The 19,990-nt window shown below is 34.5% G+C and overlaps 1 protein-coding gene across 3 annotated transcripts in view; it reads right to left on the bottom strand.

Moving 5' to 3' along the window:
* Positions 1–14,325: 14,325 nt before the first annotated feature.
* calcr (calcitonin receptor) overlaps positions 14,326–19,990 on the bottom strand; it is a 53,881-nt gene continuing 48,216 nt past the window's right edge. For all 3 annotated transcript variants that reach the window (XM_058754703.1, XM_058754701.1, XM_058754702.1), the window contains one exon: positions 14,326–15,591. In XM_058754703.1, the coding sequence (XP_058610686.1) occupies positions 15,370–15,591 (222 nt within the window). In that variant the 3' untranslated portion in view covers positions 14,326–15,369. The remainder of the gene's footprint in view (positions 15,592–19,990) is intronic.

Consider the following 19,990-nt stretch of genomic DNA (forward strand, 5'->3'; position numbering starts at 1 on the left):
TATCATGTGAATGATATTTTATCATTTGTTTCATCCTTTTTTGTGGTATGAAATCACAATATGCCAATGTATTCAGTTTGAGTACATTTTGATGTTCAAGTGTTCTGAATCCTCACATTAAAAAAACATATTGGCTGAATGTAAGCTGTGTGCTCAGTGAAATTGAAAAATGAAGTCGCTGATCTGAATCCCTGAGCATGCCTCTGTTTCCCGCTCTAGTCTAGCTGTTAGAAGTTAGCGTAGGACTGGACTCTCCCTCCGGACTTCTCGTAACGCAGTCAGCAGAAGAAAAACTCGCCGCCATTTATAGAACATGCTCGGATATTTTTAGAGCAGGTTTGCTGTTTTTTTTTTTTTAAATCCGAGTACATGCTCCGCTTTAGTAGAAGCTCATTGATCAACAGTTAGCTTATCAGCACACATTACAAATCCTGAATTTTTATTTATTTTTTTTAAAGTTCTTTAGCAACTTTCCACAATGACATATTACCCTTCAGGTATGTTTTTTTATTTTAATTTTTTCCCATGCACTGTGCAGTTCCCTTTAATCCTCTATAGGAAGTAAAGCTTTAGCACTAATTAATTGGCTTCTCTTTCTCCTGTTGTGCTGCACTTTAAATAGCCTGCTTGGGATGGAGAGTATGTATTGATTTGGCCGTGACTCATTGTGAGTGGGAGGCGTTTTTATGGTTTTTTAATGGCCAGCAGGGGGGCCGTCTGGAAACCATTGTGTTCTAAAACATCAGAGGACCACCTGAGAGAACATCCTCTCTCACACCTTCATAACCATGCATAGCAGTTTATCATTCACTGAAATATGGAAATACAGTGCCAGAGAATTTCTCCTATGAACTGGTAACATTCATAGTGCATGTAATTTCATTTACTAGTAAAATCTGATCTACTAGAAAATTCAAAAACAAACAAATGTAGAGGGTTCTCTTTCCTCAAAACCTCAAAAATCGCTTTCAATTATCAAATAAACTAATTCAGCTATTTCATAATGCAAATGTTTGAAAAATATATATTCTATTAAAAAATGCTTATTGTTATCCCAACAATATCAGCATGACTTCAGGTTCTGCAATATTTTGACACATTCAGCGTTCTGCACTGAAAATATAACCTATCACAAGAACAACACCATCACATTTGCATATACTGTATAATAATTGCAATTTATCTTCTTTCTAACATCTGTTTGTATACTTAATTATGGTTGGTCTTCTTACTTGCATACGTTTAAGCAACTATAGCTGCCAGAATCAAATTCTAAAACCTCATTTTACCTAAAAAGCCAGAACTATTTTTTTCTGCCTTGCAAGCCCAGGAAATGCAAGTGTAGTTGTATCTGTTGCAAGTATTCACATTAATGGAATAGATTCGGACACATTTTGCAAAGCCGTCTCTGTTAATTGATGTCATAATGCAAGTATGCTGTCTGCTTTGCTTAAAACAGAGTTTGGACTTCATGCTGTTTTATCAGAGGAGATTTATCACGGTGTTCTGGCTATATTCTGGAGCGTTTCATTACTGTCATGGCTGGTGTGCTGCAATTCCTCCACGGTGAACCTGCTTGAATCACACCACACTCAGGCATGTGCTCCTGATCAAGGTTGACTTGTTTATTTTAGATCTCTGTAATCTGTGCTTCACTGGTTGTTGGTATACTTCATCAGCACCATTGGTGTTGCAGATGAACATGAATGATTTCATCAAGTTAGATACTGATTATAAATCACTCAAACCCCTTTATATATATGTCTACTTAACCTTAGGTCTCCCACATCTACTGTTTTTACATTTTTTTTTTTTTTCCTAAACGGAATCTTCCCCAAAAGTGCAATGGATTGTGGGCAGTATTAGCTGTTAAAGGCATAGTACACCCCAAATTTGAATTGTTGTCGTCATTTACTCACCCACTTGTCTTTATTCTGTTGAACATAAAAGAAGATATTTTGAGAAATGTTGGTATTCAAACAGTTCACAGCCATTGACTTCCATAGTAAAGAAAAACACACAGGTTTGGAACAAACTACAGGGAGAGTAAATGACTTGCAGCAAAATGTGAGAGCAGTTACGTTTTAGATCAAACATATAATTATGTGTTGAGTGGGGTAAATCTTAAAAAGGCTAGTGTAGACGGAGAGTGTTTTGAAATGAAAACGCTGTTTTCAAATCTATCCGGATTAATGTAGACGTAGCCTAAGACCTTCAGAGTATACTATTTAGGATGGATAGTATGCAAATTGGGATGTAGCAAATATTTTCAGACACCAAAAAGTGTAGTGTAATAGTTTAACATATTTGGTCATATTTAAATCCATTCAACAGAATTTTCCAACAGTTTCCCTTCAAATAAGTGCAGAAAAACTGTGCAGGCTCTGAGAATCTTCTCAAATCTGTCTATACTTTGTCCAATGCCATGAAAGGTTAATTGGGGAAAAACAAGACCATCAGTAATGATCAACAGGCTTCGTATTAATTAGCACACCAGTCCCTTTTAAAGTCACATGGACTAATTACCCTGAAGCCTTATCATTTTTCTGATTGTCATGTTTTTCCTAATTGACCTTTACAGATCAACAGCTTCATAGACATTGTAAATGATTTCATTGCAAAGAGTTACTCAATTATTAGCGGTGACATTTTTGTGAGCCGTTCTTCAGCTCTAGTGGTGCTGCACTGTCACTCAGCGAAGCTTTTCTTTGTCGTATTGAGACATCTGAGGTGACAGATTCAGTTATATACGGTATGATCTCTTGCGTTTACATGAGCGGCCTGGGAATCCATGCCAGGACTTATTGAATCTTATTGGTCCCATGGTGAAAGCCACATTCTTACATAGCTGGATTTATATCCCATGCACAGGTGTAGTGTAGCTTTGTCTTCCTTCTCAATCCATCTCTCTGTAAACAAAGAACACGGGGAAATGTGAGCACTGAGCACCCTGAAGGATCTGCGCTGGTTGCCCTGACAACACCCCCATCATTCAGTTTCAGGAGCATCTCACCATGGTAGCAGGATTACCGGCTAGACAGACGCGCGGCCACTTGTTTTTTGACTTTTGTGGGTCAGTGAGTTAGTTTGCTTCTGTTTAACATGCTCATTGCTACTTCCTCAATACACTTGCATCTTGGGAAAAGCATCTTCACTTTTAAAAATAAAAGTTGTTAAGGTTTTTTTCAGCAATGCTATGCTATCGAAGAACAATTTGGGTTTCTCAAGAACATTTGAATAATCCAAGGCTGCATTATAGTGTAATCCACAATTACATTTTGGCCACGATGAGACTGAATTTATCCTGTGAAACCTGAGCATTTTGAAGACTCTGTCCCAAGTGGAAAACATTTAAAAATTTTTGCACTGTTGAATGGACTGTGGAAATGGAGGTATTTGAAAACAATGCCGCATGTTTAGTCATGTGATGTGTATTGTACCAATATATATCTCTGTTTATACCATTATGTTCCTGCTGTGTTGCATACACTCTTAAAAAAAAGTTCTTTATTGGCATCTTTGTCAAGTCAAGTCACCTTTATTTATATAGCGCTTTTAACAATACAGATAGTTTCAAAGCAGCTTTACCATGGCACTATGACAAATAAACTTGAACTTCATTTTAAGGTCAAATTCTCGCCATTATCAAACCACTAACTACGACTTCTGCATCAATAAACTCCTAATTTGCTACTTATTAATAGTTAGAAAAGTAGTTAAGTTTAGGTTTTGGGTAGGACTATAGGGATGCAGAATATGTACTTTATAAGTACTAATAAATAGCCAGTATGTTAATAGGCATGCTAATAAGCAACAGTTTTATAGTAAGAATTGGTCCCTGTTCTAAAGTGTCACCAAAGATTCTTTCAAAAACTGAAAGGTTCTTTGTTATTTTATTGCATCGCTATGAAAACGCCATTTTGGAACCTTTATTTCATTGTGTAAATGTTACTTGTACAATCTTCATATACATTCCTGCAAAGATTAGAGAATATTTACTTGCAATTGCATTTTAGACCAGAGATGAAATGCCTATTGAGGCTAATAAAATGAATAGCAAGCTTTATTAAAATTATAACTCAGAACTTTATTCTAACTGATCTCAGTGAGCTTGTTTTACAATTTCCAAATGACTAAGATGACTAAGACTTTCCAATATTTTGTGGACGAGAAGCCTTTGGAAATGAAACTGCCATTTTCAAATGTATCCGGATTGTTGTAGACATGGCCTAAAGAATCTTTTTCCACTGTAAAGAACATTTTCTTCAATAGAAAGGTTCTGTGGATGTTTAAGGTTCTTCATAGATCAATCAGAGCCATTGAAGATCTTTATTTTGTGGAGAAACAGTTGAACTTTTTGGGATGTGTATTTGCTGATGCGTGCCGTTTTGACAGGCAGACGTATTTGATATCATTTTATCATTAATCATGAGTCTTATGCATTGTTATGTTGACTATGCTGGAGGCTGTAATAAATCTGTCTCTAGACATTAAACGGTACATTGGCAGCATATGAGGACAGCTCAATATTTTGAGCAACATCAGATCTGCCAGTTCAGCAGGTAACCAGCAATATCTAGAATTCAGACCTTGAGCATAATATGAGATGGCAGGTTGAAAGTATATTTATTGTGCAGTCAGTTTGTCTTATTGATTCAGCTCTGCCTTTAATTGGACTATCTGTGGGAAAAGAAGCGGTTGGTCGATAGAAGTGAAAGAGCAGCAAAACATTTGTTTACCTGGATATTCATATAAAATACCATCCGAATGCTACAGTATCACAAATTTGTGAATGATCAGATGGTTTTTCAAAAGTAGGCAGGCAAGCTTCATTTAAACACAAGAACTTTGGCGTCCAAGCCGGCAGTTTAGCTGCGGCTCTCACTTTCTTTTTAAAAGAGTGTTTAATTGAAATGCATCCTGTTTTATGGACATTTTTTGTGCACAGTAAACCCCATTTAGGATTTAATTATGTGCTTTGATTTTTATGAAGACATTTCCAGTATTATTCTGATCATACTGTGAGTCTTAAGCTTTATGAGGCTGAAGGAATTGATATGATTGTTCTGCTCCATAAAGTCTGAGCTCTGTAATGTAAGAGAGTAACAAATCTCACAGCCAGCAGTCTTCCTGCCAGATTAATGCCGTTTGGATGCAACACATTTTTGGATTTGTCTTCAGTGTGAGTTGTAGCCTTACTTGAAAAGAAATTACATGAGTCATTCCATGAAAGGAGAGCCATTTGTATCCACAACATAAACAAAACAGAAATCTGCCATTATTCTGGAAGCTAAAATGGATGAATTCAAAATTTTATATATATATATATATATATATATATATATATATATATATATATATATATATATATATATACATATACATACATACATACATACATACATACATACATACATGTGCATGTATATGTGCGTAACACTCTCTCTCTCTCTCGCTCATATATATATATATATATATATATATATATATATATATATATATATATATATATGTATATATATATGTGTGTGTGTATAAAATTATAATTGCTGGCAGGTTCATGCTTGACGAGATTCAGAACAGAAAACAGTGTTTGGTTTTCAGCTTTGCTTTTTCATGACTATAAATGCAAAAATCAGTTTACTGATTCGTAAATGCTAATGAAAGTCATAACCTTGATAACGGGGGAACAATATCACCGAAATATTTGTATTTTATTCATTTAGCTTAAAATGGCACAGTGCGGTTTAATAGCACTAAAAGAGGTTTTTATTTTTTTTCAGATAAAATAATTAAAATTCCAAAGTGACACCAACATTATATATATATATATATATATATATATATGAAGAGTTCAGATGCAAAAGCCTCTAAGTGCCGTTTGAAATTTTCTTCTATTCTTTTTTTAATCAGGCTCCTATGTGTAGGTTCAGTAATTTCACTTTAATGGCAATGAACAGGTTCTTTTCATTGCTATTTAAGTGAAATAACTGAACATAAACATATGGAGTTTCGAAAGTCCAAAATTTGCTGACAGAAATGTGCAAGCAGTGAAGGAGTGTCCGTGACAGAGGGAGCAGCTCAGTTTGTGAGACATGCGCTGATTGATTCGTGGCAGTGGTGTTGAACCTCAGGTGCACCTCATCCTGAGCTGAACTCTGTTCTCACGTCCCTCCTTTTGGCCACGCGCTCTGTTTCTGTGCCTGGATGTGGGCCGAGGTGACGGTGATTGAAGGATTGGCAGATCCCCATTCACTATGAATCAACTGCAACTTCATAATGATGCATATGATTTGGAAACTAGATTTTATATTTCCTGAAGGAATCACTAGTGATTGTTTTACTGCAAAGGTTTAATGTTTTAGGTAAATATGCATTGACTGCTGTATTGAATGCAATCGGCTGACACTGAACGTGCATCTTGTTTTCAATTGGCTGCACATTCATCAATATATCTGCTGCATCTGAAAGCTAAAGCAGTCCGTGTGTATCAGACATGCTTTCAAATCATCATAATGGCATGTTTAATAATCTAGAACAAATTCAAGAGCGCTTGAGACTGCAAAAAAATAATGTTCTTATGTACTGACTTCTTACATCATTTTGCATCTGTCCAAGTAGTGTAGATATAACCAAGCAAATATTTAGTGAGTGCAATGCTTAGAAGAAATGCATTTGTGCATTTGAAATTAATTTGTGTGCTTCCTTATTTTTTTACTTTCCTCCACCACAAGTAAACACACAGGATGATACATAGAGACATCATACAAGTTGCCTTCAAAAACTGGCCACTGACTCAATACAATACACAATACAATGATGATTTTATTTATTTTTATTTTTTTTGATTGTTCATGTTTTTGTTTGTAAACAGAGTTTGAGAGAAATGCTGTGTTGTTTAGTTCATTAAGACAGCATGTTTTGGTAATTGTGAATTTTAGAGCTCTATTATAAATGTTCAATTGAGTAACATTGTGATTTTATTATTCATATTATTCATGTTTTCATGTAACCACTTAGCTCAGCGTTAAATCAAGGACCCATTCATAAAATGGAATTAAACATCGTTTAGGGGGGTAAAATGAACATCTCAGGAATTCATTCTGGAAGAAAAAAAAAAACTAAAAAACGGACAGCTGTTTTATATCTGACATAGCAAAAAAAAAAAAAAAATTATTTCATAATTCATAATGCACTTTGTTTCCATAAAATGTATGACATGTCCAGAGTTCAAAGATTATTTGTCAAAATTGAGTAGTTATTTTTGTTTTGCTTTTTTTGGCTATAGTCAGTTGATGTCCAGCCTGTGTACTTGTTCCTCAAACGTAGACAAATGAAGATCCTCTGATGAAAACATGTTCTGCCAAACAGCTGACTTCTGAAATTCACTTCTTGAAAACAAGATCTCGACATACGATACTAGCATTTATTTAAATCACATTAGTACAGCAACTGTCAAATGTGCTGGCATGATCAGAGGTCACGTGTTATTGAACGAGGCTCTTGGGAACGACGTGCTGATTCCTGCATAAATGCTCTGAGTGAGAGGTCACTTGGATTTTCTCCAGGGCCACGGCCAAGACATTTGGCATTGGTGTGTATCCTTCTCCACCCATCAGCTATTCATCCTGCTCCGTTCTTCTTTCCCACTGTCCTGCGTGTGATTTCTTACACAGTGACCTCTGCTGAAAGAAAGAGGAGGTAGACATGGGGAGAAAATAAAGGTCAGGTTTTGTGGGATTTTCTGTGAAGTGCCAATAGAGAGTTTCCTTCTATTTGTATAATCACGATTATGCTTTTTTCTGCCTAATGGGTTTTCATCAAAGCCAATGCATGCGATGCTTTGTGCTCCCAGCAGACGTGATCAAAGCGCAGGGGCTTAGGCCAACTTACTATTCAACTCGTCAGAGCTCAGAAAGAGCTCTAGACCTCAGACGGACATTAATCAGTTTAAACGCTCAATCTCAGCTTCATCATCCTTGCAACTCGTTATCAGAAAAAAATCAAATAAAAAATGGTTTAAATGTTCAGTAAATGTCAAAAAACAGATTGGTAACACTTTAGTTTAACGAGTTGCTTATTAACTTTATTAGTACTTATAAAGCACACATTAATTCCTTATTCTGTATGACCATAATTTAGATCCCTTAACCCTACCCCATACCTAAACTTAACATCTACCTTATTAAATTAGGAGTTTACTGAGGCAGAATTCATAGTTTATAGTTTGTTAATAGTTAGAATATGTCCCCAAACTAAAGTGTGACCAACAAATTATATTTGAACATAATATTATAAATAACTATTTACTAATTCTGTATATAAATATTTTTACTTGTGTGTCCTTATTTTCATCAGCCATTAAGTAAAAGGACAAAAAAATAAATACTGTGCATACTATTGATGAGCATATTATTATTATTATTAGAGTTTGAATAATGGAGCATTTATTTGAAATAGAAATGTCTTACATTAGTTTTTTTTATTATTATTAATTTAATGCATCTTATTTGAATAAAAAGATCAATTTCTTTTAAAAGACTAAACATTTCTCAGTGAATCCATACTTTTGAATGGTGATGTACACTGATTATCCCTGCTGTTCTGACATGTATTCAGATAAATAAGGATGGCAAACTGAGAGTTACTGTACACTTAATTTATGTTCACTTTCCAATCAGTTTATTAAACAAATCCTCCTGTTCAATGTGAAGTCTGTCTCGATCAAAGTTTCATAAATTCCAGATTTAGAGAACACAACTAATCTTTCACCAACATTAAATTATATTTTATTGTCTGTTTCACAGTATGTCTTTGTTGCACTTTAATGTAATTTTATCTATCTATAATTTATAATTCTATCTATCTATCTACACACACGCATATAAAAAAATATACTTTCTGCAGGACTTATACAGAACAGTTTGTTCAGGAAGTCCCACAGTCATTGTTAATGCAGTCTGCTTTTAGAAAATCACTGTACTTAATAATGGCACAGAGGAATGTTTTGGGAAAAAGCTATTCGTTTCTTCTCAAACTTGTCTTAGCCATTGTTTCCATTTTGCTTGCATATTAATAGAAGTAGACGTGGGTGATAATTGATACTTCACGAAAAGCTCTGCCATGCGGTATAAATGCAGAGACCTGACAGCTGCATTCAGATGAAGTCTTAGGGCTCTGAGGAACTCATCACGGAGATAAATGGAAATTCACCTCACATGCTATTTAAATATATTCATATTCACCATTTGTATTTCTCAAAGAACATTCTTGGAAACATTTACAGCAGTTCTGGACTGCGTGTGTGTATGTGCCAAACTGATTGTTTTTAATGAATCTGTCACTCTGACTTTATAGAGTTAAAGATCTTCCCATCATGCCTTCAGGCTGTAATGGCCTCAGGCTGACGCTTAAAACTCTCCCAGAAACACTCAGCAAGATACCAGAGGTAACCAGCCAATACTATTTGCAGAACAGACTACGAATTAGCCTGGTTTAGCCACCTGAAGACTCAGTAAACACAAATGACCAGCGACGTCTTAGAACCAGACTCCAGTTTAATCCTTCTTGACACAAACATCATTAAACTTTCACATTTATGGCAAATTTTGGGCAAAAGAAAATTGTCATTCATAAATGTTCTCAGCCCGTTTTTCCACTAATATACATAAATTTTAAACTCTTGTTGAACTTTACAAAAATAATCCGTTTGGCTAAAAAACTTTGGTCGTACGAGTCTCAGAGATTTTGCTATTTTCATAAAACAGACTTCTGAACTTTATTAGAGCAGATCATAATTATATTATCGTAATAGCACAACATTTTGTCCAGATTTCACAGTGATAAATGTTTATTATAATCAGTGTTGGGGAAAGTTACTTTTAAATGTAATGCATTACAATATGGCGTTACTCCCTAAAAAAGTAACTAATTACTTTTTATGGAAAGTAATGTGTTACGTTACTTTTGCGTTACTTTCGCATTACTTTTTAAATATGAGCAGGGCTTGATTGTTTTTAATATAAGAAGTTCTATCAAATGTAAAAGGCCTTTCACACCAAAAAGTGTAATGAATAAACCTCAGGCTGAAGGAAAAGTAAATTCACGTCTGTACAGTAGAACGCAGGAGAAGAAGGTTCAACACTCTTCAGCAATAAAAAAAACAATGAAGCACAATTGTTAGTTTATCTAAAGTCATTTTTTTCTTATTAGTATGGTTGAACTGGATCATCAAAGGTCAGCAGCAAAGACATTGGTTAATAAAATGGGATTAGATACATTTGTGTTATTTAACATATTTAATTATTGCAGGTTTGCGTCATATTCTGAGTTTGCATTTCACTATTTTAATTCATTTTGATGAATTCTAAATCTGTTTTTTTTGCGAGTGGGATGAATTAATGCACAATCACATTTTGTCTAGAACTACATTAACATCATGTTCACACACAATGCCTCTGTACTTCCGATTTCTCCCAATATGGGGACAGGACACTTGTCAGTCAATAAATGGGAAAACAAAGTAACTGGCATTACTTTTTTGAAAAAGTAACTCAAGATATTTTCTTGTAAATTAAAAAGTAATGCATTACTTTACTAGTTACTTGAAAAAAGTAATCTGATTACGTAACTTGCGTTACTTGTAATGCGTTACCCCCAACACTGATCATAATAAGAAAGAAGCTGTCATTTCAATGCAAAAATGCATACTTGTATCTTCTTGATGCAGTGGGACCTCTGGGGGTCTCCTCTCTTAGCTATTATGCACAAATGGCTTATGGAAATAATTTATTGAGAATGATAATTGTATATCTGTGTTCATACAGCTGTACTGAGTGATTCTCCTTCATATATTCCATTGGGCTTGCATATTGCACAGTTATTATGTCATGATGCAATCAGTAGTGTTTATGATGAATTCGAATCCACTGTCATTGTCTTCAATACAAAGAGATGAAAGAGATTCAAATGCCTGGAGAAAAGCAGAATCAAAGGCTCACGATTGTCAATTTATGTAGCGTTTTGTGTGTGCGTGTGATTATGTACCATTTCCCCCGACAAGACTAAATATTAATCTCACGGTGCGTGACGTGACATCAGCAGAGATTGGTGTTTGTTCAGTCTGAAGCTTTCAGAACTGAATGGTTGGGATGTGTGATTCATTGTAAGGCCTAAAGAGAAGTCAGCGGGAATGCCTAAAGGAATATTCCAGGTTCAGTACAAGTTGAACTCAGCATTATGTTGATTACTATAAAAAATCATTTTGACTTGTCTCTGCTTTTCTTTTAAAAAAATACAGCAAAAATCTAATTTAAAGTGAGGCACTTATAATAGAAGTGAATGGTGCCAATCTAAGTACTCACTGTTTCAATAGTAAGATGCTAAATAATGTGTGTGAACATGATTTTAGAGTGAAAAAACACTTGTTAACCATTTCTGTGTAAAATTCATCAGAATCAGAATGTCAAAAATTGATCATTTAAACACTTTTACTGCTTCAATTTTTAACAGAACAAAATTATAAGCTTCACATTTCTGCTTTCAAATTATCAAAATTGGGCCCCTATTCACTTCCATTGTAAGTGCATCACTGTAGCCTGGATGATAGCCTTTTATTTTTAGGAAAACAATAGATGAGTTTGTTATTTTTGCAGTAATGAACATTATGCCACAAATTATGTCAGCTGAAAATATTCTTTTAAATCGTCTGTTTGTAATTTCTCAATTTCCAAAAACAATAATATGCAAATTTGTTCACAGAAACCAACCGAAAAGTATCATGAGCTTTTCATAACCATAAGTCAGTAAAGAGAGACCACAGCAAACATTGTCATAAATATATATCTGATTGAAATTTCTGAACAAAACAACATCACTACAGTCATTTCTGGATCAATAGCGAATGAAACTCTGATAGAAAAGAAATGAGTACAAAGAAAAATGATTTTCAGAATGAAACTTGAGATATATTCACAGTGTGTGTTTATGGACGACATAATCGACTCAGTACAAAACCTTTATACTCACAAATCAAATGAATTAACTGCATTTTGTGACTGAAGATAACAAATGCAATCAGGTATTCATACAGTAGTTTCTTTGTACCTTATTATCATTCAGATCATCAAATGTATCAGATCAATTTGATCAGAAGATTCGTATAACAGTTTGAAACCTCTAAAGATTAAAATAATATTTGAAGACATTACCTTGTATGGTTAATCCAATTATATACATTAAATTCATTATAAATGATGATACTACTGACAACAGAAAGGCCAAATATTTGATATTTATGGCATATTTAGGGCAAGTTCTTCATAAAACACACAAATGTTTATTAAAAAAAGGAAAATAGGCTACAATGCCTTAATAATCATATTAAAAATACATATGTTTTGTTGAATGGTGTTGTACTTGTCATTTTATCCTTTATACAGTTATTTTAAGTCCCATTAAGAAGATTTCTCACCGTCCTAAACATTTGAACGATGGAACATTAAAACCAAGTATGTTTATCCAAATCAGTTTATGTGTTTTTATGTCTGAATGGACAGAGGGAGGAGAGCACATGCTAGGAGCAAACAAAGGACATTTGTCAGTCCTGCACCTGAAGAGGATGATGGTTAGTGGATGTGACACCGGCTATGCCAGAAATATCCTCAACTGCTGCCTGAGCTTCCACACCCTCAGGCCAGATCAAACCATATCTTAGTCACAAAAGTCAATTACACTGAATGTGATTAGCCATGAAGTTAAACCTTTAAACTGAAATGCCAAACGAAGATGCCTGCTCTTGCTGGGAATCAGACATATGCCTTAGTTTCGGAGATAGGAGCAAGATGAATTTATGCTTTAAATAGCAAAGAATATTTGGGATGTGTTCTTGAGATTATATATTCATATGTAAAAATATAAGCAAATTATAAACAGGGTCACATTAAAAAAAAAAAAAAAACTACTCCCTACAAGCCATATTTTATGTACAATGTAGAGGCAGAGTTTGTACACATGGACACAATTACAAAGAGGTGAAAGACTGCCAAAAAAAAAAAAAAAATTATATATATATATATTTTTTTTTCTGAAAGAACAATAGTTTTCAGTGACATCTCCAATATAAGCAATATACACTTAAAGAAATGTAGCTTTTTGACTTGTAGCTCAACTGTAGCTCAAACAAGCTTAATGACTGGCTGTATTTACACCAAGGTAAATCAATTTCACGTTAGACTAAAACAATTACATGGTAAATACCAAGTCCAAGATACTGACACAACTCACAGTGAATGACCCAACTGTCACAATTTCACCTCAAACCTTGAAACACAACACACTATGTACAGCTAAATATCTCTTAAATAAAAGTACAGTGTTGTAGTCCAAAGTAACAAAAAATTAACATTTCGTACAGGCTTGTGTCCAGAGTGTTGTTGTACTGAATATATAAATTCACATTGTTAGGAAATGTGAGCATTCCTATACTGTAAATCAATAGGGTATTTGATTATCATTTAGCAGAAACTGATGCATTTATAAAGAACACTTACAGTTGCACATGTGCATTTGATATCTGTGTAAGTTGTTACTGCATTCTTGTGACAGGCAATGCAAACTCTGTGACAGCTGCCTGTCATCACATGCATCCCAGACGCGTCTGATTTGAGCCAAGAGGGTCTTGTTATCCTCACAGTTGTCCAGTCTACACACGCTTAAATATACTGTATGTGGGCGTGCTGTTCTACATTTAGTTTCAGAAAACACCAAAGTATTTCTGAGGAAATTATTTCTTCAGGCATAGTAAGATGGGTTGCTTTGATTTTTAATAATGTTTGCAAACCTACAGTATATGCATGTGTTTGTATGTATGCATGTATCACTAGCAGTTAATATTTTTGTGGTCAATAAGATTTTAAAAATATTTTTGAAAGAAGTATCTTAGGCTCACCAAGGCTGCATTTATTTGATCAAAAATACAGTACAATTTACAATTTAAAATAATTAAAATGTAATATTTTTTAAAATGTAATTTATTACTCTGATGGCAAAGCTGATATTTCAGCAGACATTACTCCAGTCTTCAGTATCATGTTTCATATTCTTAGGAAACGTGAGGAGATCTCTTTTTTTTAGGATTCTTTGAAAATGGAAGGCTCAAAGAAAAACATATATATATATATATATATATATATATATATAAAAAATTAACAATGCAAAATCTTACTGACCCCACATAGTTTGTATATATATATATATATATATATATATATATATATATATATATAAAGCTTAAGCTATAAATGTTTTATTTAGAGCACCATTTATTTTAATCTAATTTCTTAATTTGTATTTTCAGCCAAAATCAGTGAGTCCCAGAAGTAATTTGTGCCCAAACAATGGCAAGTGAAGAAAAGTGGATTATTGATCACTAGATGAAAACATGAAGTGAATTTGGTGCATTCATGAGAGGTGGATTTTGGTTTCCAAGAGGAAATGCACTTACGGGCAAAGTGGCACTCCAGAACACTGAAAAGATGCCTCGAAATCAGACTTGATAAATACAATCTGCACTCTAAAACACGGGAGCTTATTAAATATATATATTTTTTTTGTTTTGTTTTTGTTTACAGAATACATTTTTGTGCATATCTATGCACATGTTTATGAATTAGCTTTTAAGCAGTCCTAAAATTGTCCATGTTGTTCATCTTTTCCTCCACACCCCCTTTCGCAACAAAGACGAGGCAGAAAAGTACAGCTGCAAAAACAATAAAGCAGTCAGGAGTCTCGCAAGACCGATAAAAAGCTATTTTCAAATGCGAAATGACCATCAGACAGATCTTTGTAACCTCCTTTGCCATTTCACCACCATCAGGAACAGGATTCAGGCACAGAAGAACTTTCCTTTGTTCAGAGACAGATGAGTGCAGCCTGTCCTCTGGAGGATCGTTTCCCAGTGGCTTTAGAGAAACACTCAGCATCCCACAAATCAACACATCCTTTGGTTTTTTGCAAAGTAACATTTTTTATTTGTGGCCACCAGCCCAAAAAGGATGTGAGAGGAGCCTGACACTAGCAGCTTTAGTATGACATTTTAAAAAAACGCAACCCATGTCTGTTTTTTTTTTTTTTTTTTTAGTTTCCTTTGCGTTTCAACTCGCAGAAGCAGAGCTGAAGAGAATATAAACAAAGCCTTGAGTAGTATTTCAACAGAAACGGCTTTGCCAACACAAGGCTTTGAATGTTCTGGTGTCAACGCTTAAGTGCTGTCTGAGATGGGGGAGTTTGCGAACGTTCAGTCAATCTGAGTCTCCAGTCTTCAGTTTGATTGAATCACTTTCTTTCCCAGTATTCTTTCTCTCCAAATGTTTATGCGTATGTCTCACCCGTCTTGAGGGCCACTAGCTCTGAGTCTTCTGTTTGTTTACCATTCAAGTGTTCACTGTTGCAGTCGTGATGGTACATGAAGGCGGGCACCTCAGTGATGGAGGTGGCGGTGTAGGAGGTGGATCTCATGGAGCAGTGCTCACGTCGTCGCTGACCCCACTGGGCTTTGTATTGCATCCACTGCCTTTTCAGAGCTCCCTGGACCTGCAACAGGTGACAATCGGTTAATATCTAACTTTTACTTATTTCAAATCTTCACTGCTCATAATAACATACAGTATATCTATGCTAAAATGCATCATATAGAGATTGAGGCTGTGTAATGATTGGTAAAAAAAATAAATTAAATAAAATTTAAAGTCTCTAATGCTCACCAAGGCAAGGCTGCATTTATTTAATCAAAAATACAGTAAAACACATGAATATTGTTAAATATTATTACTATTTAAAATAATTATTTTCTATTTTAATATATTGTCATTTTTTCCTGTGATGGCAAAGATTAATTTTCAGCAGTAGTTACTTCAGTTGTACCCTTCAGAAATCATTCTAAAATGCTGATTTGAATCTCAAGAACTATTTATTGTTATTATAAATGCATAATAATGTAATATAAAAACTGTATATTTTTACAGGATTCTTTGATGAATAGAACAGTATTTGTTTGAAATAGAAATCTTTAATAATCTTTTGTTTTCTTTCTTTCTGAATTTAAATTATTCATTTTAAAAAATGACAGATTTATTTTTATAATTTGGCTGTCCTAGTGAATCCGCCAGTGAAATGAGTCTGAATGTGTCATGTAATTGGACACAGATATAGTAATTTTTCCTTGTGCTGAGACACCTCATCACTCACAAGATTCTTCGAGTCTTTGTAGTTTTATTATAACCATCCTCAAAGACTAACTTGATTTAAACACAGTCTGTGAACATTCAATATACAACTATATTATATTTTTTAAATCATTATAAAATCAGCTGCTATTGAATTTAATGTTTAACAATTTCAGATGGCAGGTTTTAGTTTAACATCTGTTCTTATCTGGTAACATCTGGTGTCCTAGAACCTTACTTTGTCGGATCGTTTTGATTCGACAAACTGCTCTGCACTGTTTGTGCACACTGCACAAGTTACTTGCACTCATGTGTTTTGATTAATTGAGTAACATTTAAGTATAAATAGTTTTTTTTTTTTTCTTCTTTCTTTCTTTTTTTAACCTCTTGTGTATTTAGTGGATTTGGAGAATGTGGGAATTATATTACTCTATTATTATCATAACCGAATTTGATGTGCCAATTACCGCTCTGTGTATTTTTAACACATAACAAAGAAGGATATTGGATCAGGCACAAATTTAGAGGAGACAGGGGCACAAGGGAAGGACATTAGACTAGAACGAATCATTCCGCTGAGGTAAACAAACACCACCACAAAGAAAATATTATTCTGTGTCAGTGGCCCTTTTATTGTCCTGAAACTGGATCTGTGCTTAGGACACATCCAAATAGTTTGTAGACGCGCTGATGCTGATGCGAGCTGGCTGCTCATGCATAGGCTAATAATTGACCCATTTTCCAGGCCCAGAAATAATTCAGCATGTTTAAAACATGACTTACACATAGGCGGATGAAAGGCGCTAATTCATTCCATTCAGGTTTGTGCCAGGAACCTCATGCTGAGTATTCTAATGAAACTGTCTCTTCATTGTTTTGGTTTTGTCATGCATAAGTGCTCTAAGTCTGTTTTCCTCAAGTCTGGTAAATGTACTTTGACGTGCTTGTTGGTATTTACTGCCACTTAATACTCTTTTCATGCACCCCCTCACTTCGAGAGAAACGTTGAAAGTGTCTGGCTTTCAAATAGATGTTTGGTGAATGTGAAAAGACACAACGTGAGAAACGTCTTTTGCGATTACGACCAAGCCTTGAGAAAAGTATATCAGAGTCGGTATAACGCCACAGACGAAGTCTTAATCAGGTCACTCGGGAAATGTTTAGGCCTACATTTACGATTTATGAATTTGAATTGCAAATAAAAATTACACCTATTTGGATTACACAGTTTAAACATATATTCACTTGTATAACTAATACATTAAATGTGATGCATATTTGTAAGTCATGCATAAATGAAACAGGTAAGATTTCTGATCATGCATAATTCATTATTAACTATTTGCATCTGTTTGATTTTATTTAATAACTCATCTTTTCAAAATGCATTCAAGTACCTTAGAATCAGCATACATTTATCTGAAATCAATTTAATTTATTCAGTTAAATAGGTGCGGAACACTGAATTAGTTCAAATGTGTGAGATTTATTGATGATGATCAGCTAAACCTGGTTATTGTTTATTTAAAACAGAAATATTACCTGACTTTTACTTGATTTATATACAGTTTATATATTTCATTAAGATTATTAGTTTAGACACATAGACTCCCTACAATTGTTATCAAACTGCGTTTAAAAGCAATAAAAGTCACCGGTCATATCATATGTGCTTCCTGACAGATCATAGAGGAAAGTGACATCAACCATGTCTGAATCAATGTGTCAGTTGCACAACATGGCCAGGTATTCAACCAGAAACTGGCTGAACGCCTGACTGACTTCCTGAACACCAGCCACTAGCACTTTGGTGTTTTGACAAAACGTCAAGCTATCCCAAAGGTCGCGTCCTTCACGCAGGGGGTGATTTTGCTTAAATTTAGCCCCTTTTATAAGGATGACATTTATAAGGCAATTTATAAGTTATAAGGAATTATTTTGACATTCTTTAATGTGATGTGGCAAGTAATTGTCATTATTAGTCACCCTCATGTCACATCAAACCTGAATGCTGCATTCCAAGTCATCTGAAGGCATAGTCTTTTATCAGAAAAGGGTTGAAAACTCTATAGTTTTGTACTGTTAGCCTGAGGTACATCTTGAAAGTCATTCTCCATTCCATATATTCAAGCTGGCGATTCATGTTTAGTTGAAATATACTGTATGTGAAAACCAATTCCATTTGACATCACACCTCTGACAAGACACATCTTGCCACACATTTTTTTTAGTTTGAATGTGAATTATCTGACACAAACAAGTCTTATGAACTACTTTTATGGGCTTTTTGTGATGTTGCATGGAAAAAATTAATAATATTCTTCAAAAACGTTAAAATGCATGATGTAAGGGTAGGTAGGTAGGATCAGGGGCAGCACCAGAGTATTTTGAATGCAGGTGCTGAGGAGGTGCTAGATCATTGACAGGGGGAGCTGGGCAATTAATAGTAAATATGACCAAAACAGGTTATTATTTTTCATATAAATAATAAAATCACCCAGTCGATTTTGTAACATTTTATTACATGGTTATTTGACATGGTTATTTTTTTTGGCCGTTCACTCTGATGTTAATTTTGATGAATATGCGCTGTGCAGGCACATATGTCAACTGTTTATGAGTGTGGGAGTATAATCGAGGCATGGAGGTGTCTGCACAATCCCTTTCTTTTTTTTTTCCTGCGGAAAGAACTTAAAATACATAGCCGATCCGTCATTTTTGGATGCGCTTTCTGCCATCTCATGCAGTCTCCATGAAATTCAGCCCGTCACAACAATGAACCGGCCCACAGACATAATAAATAAATAAATCTAGGCCTATAGAAAACTTGAAATGTAGGCTGTACTATTATACGAACCAATTCAAATAAAAACAAATATTTTTTAATTATGTAGTCTGTATGAAAAGGTGCATTTCTCTATTAATTGCACGTCTATTACTGTGGAGATGGCGAGTCAGCGTCGGCATTCAGCAACTTCACGTTTGCAGCCAACACAGAGAAAGCACTAGTTTAGTAATAAATAATAAAAAATGTCTTCTTTTTCCCAGACGCATTCATAATCATTACTTTTGCAGGTGCTTTGCGGCAAGCTTTATGCATGCACTTGAGCGCGGAATAAGCAATAATACACAAGTATGACTAACCTATATTAAAGGATGGTTTAGTAGGTTATTTTATTAATCAATTTAACATAAGTTGACTAGACTAGTTGACTAGAAGAATCTTTAGTCGGGCACAGGCCTAAGTGATCAGACTTGTGGTTTTTGCATGGTGGATAGTTAAATGGATAAAAAATCCCATAGACCGATCCATTTTTAAAATAAAATGCTATGACATTACGAAAAGTGCGACTGCAAATCATGTCATGTTGTATTGTTTTGTATGTTATGCATGCGTAATGAGTCAAATGTTTTTTTATATTTTGTTTATTTCATCATCTTTATTTTTGGGGGTGCTATGGGGGTGCTTTGGTTTTTCTTGGGGGTGCTGAACCACCTGCTAGCCCCTCCCTAGCGCTGCCCATGGGTAGGATGGAAGTGTTTCTTGCACAGGATTAAAAAAAAATAATAATCTAAAAAATCTTTTTATCTCAAAATCTGGACTTTTTTCTTACAAGAGTTCATATCTCACAATTCTTACTTTTTTCTCAGAATTGTGATATATAAAGACAGAATTGCAAGATATAAACAGAATTTGGAGAAAATTCTGATATAAAGAATTTTGAGATAAAAAGTCGTTTTTATTTTTTATTCGGCGGTTCATATTT

This window comes from Onychostoma macrolepis, chromosome 19, assembly GCF_012432095.1.
Source record: "Onychostoma macrolepis isolate SWU-2019 chromosome 19, ASM1243209v1, whole genome shotgun sequence".
Classification (NCBI taxonomy): Eukaryota; Metazoa; Chordata; class Actinopteri; order Cypriniformes; family Cyprinidae; genus Onychostoma; species Onychostoma macrolepis.